This window comes from Bemisia tabaci, chromosome 3, assembly GCF_918797505.1.
Source record: "Bemisia tabaci chromosome 3, PGI_BMITA_v3".
Taxonomy (NCBI): Eukaryota; Metazoa; Arthropoda; class Insecta; order Hemiptera; family Aleyrodidae; genus Bemisia; species Bemisia tabaci.
The window spans coordinates 25497276-25502292 of record NC_092795.1 but is presented as its reverse complement, the minus strand read 5'-3'; the positions used below and the strand labels follow the sequence as shown (position 1 = coordinate 25502292).

The following is a 5017-nucleotide window of genomic DNA, read 5'->3' as shown; positions in this document are numbered from 1 at the left end:
GTAAACAAATATCGATTTTCGAGATATCGAACCAGAGTTGCGACCTTTTTGACGGTAGTGCGTTGTAGGCAGGTAATGTCCATGTCCTGCACTCCTCTCCGGCTCCTTTTTTTAGAAAATTTGAAATTTTTTTTTACATCGTAGTATTTGGGTATTTTTTCATATTTCCAATTTCCGTGAATAAATGAAAATTGAATTTTCTGTAATTTTTTGGTTACATAAAATGTAGATTTCTCTTATTTATTCGCGTCATAATTGCGAATATTTATGGATTTCTTAGGACTTGGGACCAATTGGTGCAGACCAATATTTCCATTTTTTCGTGTGTACAGGAATCCCACTGAACGCACAGACCGACTTGCTGCAATAATGTAAAAATGAAAATTGAGACAAAACATTATCAGCGTCCTTCCATAACTTTCCTCGTTGACAAGTCGGGTAGCTTCATCGCTCAGCCCCGAATATTTCCAGGCAATGTAATGAATGAATGATAAAATTTTCATTATTGCACGAAAATAAATTGCAATTTTGTGTTCTGAAGCACAAGGGAGGGGAGGGAGGGGTGGTGGGTGAGGCAATGCAATTTGGGGCATGCAGCAATTTCATTGGTCCAGATGCTGCAACTATCGATACGTGTCCGTGACGTCATCCCGATGTCAACTTTTTACGTGACAACAATAACATAACCCTCGTCCGAAGCTCTTAGATAACAATGGCGAAATTACGAAAATGTTAATCATTATGCCAACAACTTTTTCTGCAAACCGTATACTTTGTGCAATTTTTTTCATTAGTCCTGTGATTTACTACCTTATTAGTTAATTAAGTTTCTTAGTTTTCTACGTGTTTCGTGCCCCTTTCAATTTGTGCTTCTTTTCTTTTATGTGTGCCTCCTAGCAATCTATTCAAGATGACACAGGAAGTTGTCTTTTGTTCACATGAAGATTCGCATGTAGTCATGTCTGAAAAAGTTCAGTCTTTAGCTGGAAGTATATACCAAGAATTTGAAAGAATGATTGGCAAATATGATGAGGAAGTTGTTAAAAATTTAATGCCGCTAGTGGTCAACGTTCTTGAATGTCTCGACCTAGCCTACATGGAGAATCAAGAGCACGAAGTAGAGCTTGAGCTTTTGAGGGAAGATAATGAACAACTCATAACACAGTATGAAAGGGAAAAACAACTGCGGAAATCTGTTGAACAGGTAGTCCTATGTTTTAAGACAAATATTTTCTGAGTACAATTTCCATTCTAAGTTTTGTACGCATCTCTATGTTGACACTAGGCATCAATACTTACTTTGTCACTTTCTCTTTTTCTCTTTCATTCTTCCCTCCTTTTGCTGCTTTTGAAAGTAAGTTCTACCTTTTCCTCTTCTTCAAAAGCAGCTTTATTCCGTGAATTTCCTCAGTCCTCATCAATTTTTTATCATATCACCTTAATTTGCACCTTTCAAAGATAAGTGTCAGAATCTAGAGATTCTCATCTTCATCGAAAGCATGGATCCAAAGTCTCAATGCTTGGAACTTTTCAGAATGCCATACCAATTGCAGTTTAGGGGTGGGAATGGTCAATACTGTCGTTGGCCGCTAGCATGTTGGTCATGTTTATATCCTGCCTTCCAGACTGCTAAATGCCTGGGCTTAGAAAATGCCAAATTTTTATCGTGCTTTTGCTTCTAGGAAGAAGCAATTTTTTCAACAGCAAATTTATGAGAACTGCAGGAGGAACTCAAAGTTTTCTGCAACTCTCTAATATCCACCTAATGAACCTCTACAGATTGAAAAAGAATTTGCTAAGAACAAATTGTATGCTATCCTTTAAAAAGTTTTTGCTTGAAGATATCTCTGATTTCATAGATTAAATGTTTTATCAGTATAAAATTGAATCTCGGTAACAATTTTAAATTTTTTGCTTTGTTAACTCTCAAGTTAACTTTTATAGTCAGAATTTGACGAAACTCTGGTTACAAATTTTTCAGGTGACTCTGCTTTGACAGCTCTCTAAAATTGATGCTCTCCAGGTTCAAGATGTCTAACAATTCACTTCTCTGTTTCAGAAACTCCTGGAAATGGAAGATTCAATAGAAGATGAACGCAAAACTCATAGTAACAAAGTTGAAAGTCTAGAGTCAATAGTTAGGATGTTTGAATTAAAGAATAGGAACTCATCTGACCATGGTAAATTCACTTAATATTTTCACCACTCTCCACTCTATTTTTAAGTTTAGTCTTGTCACTCCTTCAGTAAAAAGATTGTGAACCTCTTTCTGATTAGATCCACCAAGGTCCCAGTAATTCTCCAAGAACCCCGCACAGAGCATGGGGTCAGCGGCTCTTGATGAAAGTCGATGAAACTTTAATAGATTGATGTAAAGTTCATAATTAAGGGAAAGCCATAAAATTAGCTCACTTTTGCGAGTAGAAACTGAGATATTCGTGTTTGAACCCGGACTATTTTCTGTGCGGCGGAGGTAAATTCTCCGTGTCGCTTTACCTTGCTTGAACACTTCGGTCAGGAAACCCCCTCTCCCCACCAGGTAACTACGGTGTCGCATTGTTTACACTCGCTCCTTTCATTAGGATGCTCCGTTCGGGCTGTGCGATATGGAGTTCCCTGCTTCTCGCACCTCTCCCGTGCAGGCGCTGCTGGCCGGTTTAATCTGAAATGTAGTTGCTGAAACAGAATTGACAGATGCGGGGAGAGGGAGGGAGTACGGCATTCGCACCGGCCGAGCACATAAGCACCTATCTTTACATGAGTGACGTGAGGTCTGATCGAGAACGCTGAACAACGAGAGGAGAGGGGACTTGGAATTCTTCCGCCATGCTGCGGCATGATAGAAAATAGTCCGGATTCAATTGCGAATATCTCGGTTTCTACTCGCAAAAATGAGCTAATTTTTTGGCTTTCCCTTAATTATGAACTTTATATCAATCTATTAAAGTTTCATCGACTTTCATCGAGAGCCGCTGACCCCATGCTCTGTGCAGGGTTCTTTGACACCAAGTCTTCAAGTCCCTAGCAATGAATTCCAGGCAAGGAACATTTACAACAGAAACGTTACTTATGTCCCTCCGAGGACTCAGCATGATAAGAGGTTGTAGAATTTATCCAACACCCATATTAGCCTTGATTAGTCCTAAGTAACTCATGGTTTCATTTGAACGGTTTTTACCAGAACCAGCCCAGGCACACAGAGATACCCCAGGATGCTTGATTTCTTCTTGTTTTTTATTATTTTTATAGAAAAAAATAACTAAGCAGCATTCTGTTTAGAAATTTAGTGACAATATTTTTCAGAATTTGCGGGAAATATACAAGAAGTACTATTATGAGCTGTTAATTTATTTGATTATTTTGACCTTTTTTCTCAATTGTTTTAATGTTCTTAGTTATTTTTGTTTCGGATTGACAGACCATTTATTCTCTCAATAAATAAATGAACTAAAGTCTCAAGACATTGCACAGCTTGATTTTCGAGGGATAATGAAACATGGGATGAAATTAGGCAACGTGAAATGCAGTCAGGTTGATTTTGATTAAATCCATCCATTTGATCAAAAATACAAGGAGCCGACTCTACCATGCGAAGGAAAAATGCCGTATGAGCCTCCAGGCATTGCCAAATTTTCTATGAAAAATCACTAATTTTCAAGAAAATTTGTGAATATTTTTTTTCCCAATTTCTCAGGTAATTTTTCTTGCAATTTGATCTAAAAATTCTGCAAATTTCAAGGAAAAATATCGATAATTTCCCTCAAAAATGAATATTTTATCAGAGGAAACTTGACAACTCTGGGAAGCTCATGCGGCGTTCTTCCATAGCTTGGCAGTATATCTAAGCAAGGTTGGCTTCCTGTGGTGTAGTGGTTACAATGCTGGCCCTATGATCAGGAGGTTCCGGGTTCGATTCCCGGTCAGGTGACCTTGATGGTCCTAGGCAAAGGTTACCTGGTACTGGATGGAAGGGGCGCGGATGAAGAAATATGGAATCAGCCCTAAGAGCTGTTTGAAAATGGGGTTAAAAAAGGAAGCCGAAGATGAGTTACTTTATTTAGCCTAATAGTATTTTCGTCCATTTTCACTTCAGTCAGCAGGTTAGAAGAGAAGGAGCAAGAAATGAAGAAGGAGTACACAAAACTTCATGAAAGGTACACTGAACTATTCAAAACCCACATGGATCACATAGAACGCACCAAGCTTGTAATCAGTTCAACAGATAAAGCAGATGCTGGAAAACAACGTGTTCCATCAATTTTTGGTCAATCAAACAGGTTAGGCACAATTATGATATTATATTGTTACAACTGATTTATTTTGAGCGGATATTGCCCAGGTACCCCAATCATCAAATTTTTGCCAGGTCTTCTCTAAGTTCGACTCAGCAAAAAAAATGTATAGTATCATAATGATGCAGAAATCGGTAGAATTTTCAATTGAAGATCTGAGCCTTATTTTTGACCAAACATGCTGCCAATAAAGCTAATTATGCCCAAAATGCACAAGATAAAATTGGAAAATACCAAAATTCTGATCGTTTCTCGAGTTGTGGCGCTGATGCCCCAAAGCCAAAGGTTCTATCAGCCTCCTGTGAAAATGTTGAAAAACAGCCCCCAAAAGTCATCTTCTTTGAAATTATGTCATATTTGTTGCAAATTTCCAGATCAGGAATTGTTTAAATTTCTGCAAGAATCATAGTTATGTCATAATGTAAGAAATATCTACTGTTCTTTTTTTTCATGAAAACCATTCCCAAAATTATTTTCTTATTTCCCACAAATTTTTTTGCAGATCCTCTGGTCCAGTCTCATTTGGTTTTAGTTCCTTAGAGCCTGTAACCCATGCACCTGTCTCAGGGAGCCCTGTGGAACAATCAGTTTTGTCCAACTCTCCTCAAGATAGTTGTCTCTTGACAACAGATGTCACTTCCAATCAAGATGCTCAATCAGCTCAGGTATCAACTCACCATCACGTTTCATCTTTTTGATTTTTTCCTTCGTCTTTTTCTTCCTCT

At 38.1% G+C, this 5017-nt stretch overlaps 1 protein-coding gene across 7 annotated transcripts in view; it reads left to right on the top strand.

Annotated features, from left to right (window-relative positions):
* The first annotated feature begins 678 nt into the window (after positions 1 to 678).
* Positions 679 to 5017, top strand: part of LOC109031047 (C-Jun-amino-terminal kinase-interacting protein 3) — a 35867-nt gene continuing 31528 nt past the window's right edge. For all 7 annotated transcript variants that reach the window (XM_019042333.2, XM_019042331.2, XM_019042329.2 and 4 more), the window contains exons 1-4: positions 679 to 1204; positions 2060 to 2180; positions 4094 to 4277; positions 4795 to 4957. In XM_019042333.2, coding sequence (XP_018897878.2) covers positions 911 to 1204; positions 2060 to 2180; positions 4094 to 4277; positions 4795 to 4957 — 762 coding nt within the window. In that variant the 5' untranslated portion in view covers positions 679 to 910. The remainder of the gene's footprint in view (positions 1205 to 2059; positions 2181 to 4093; positions 4278 to 4794; positions 4958 to 5017) is intronic.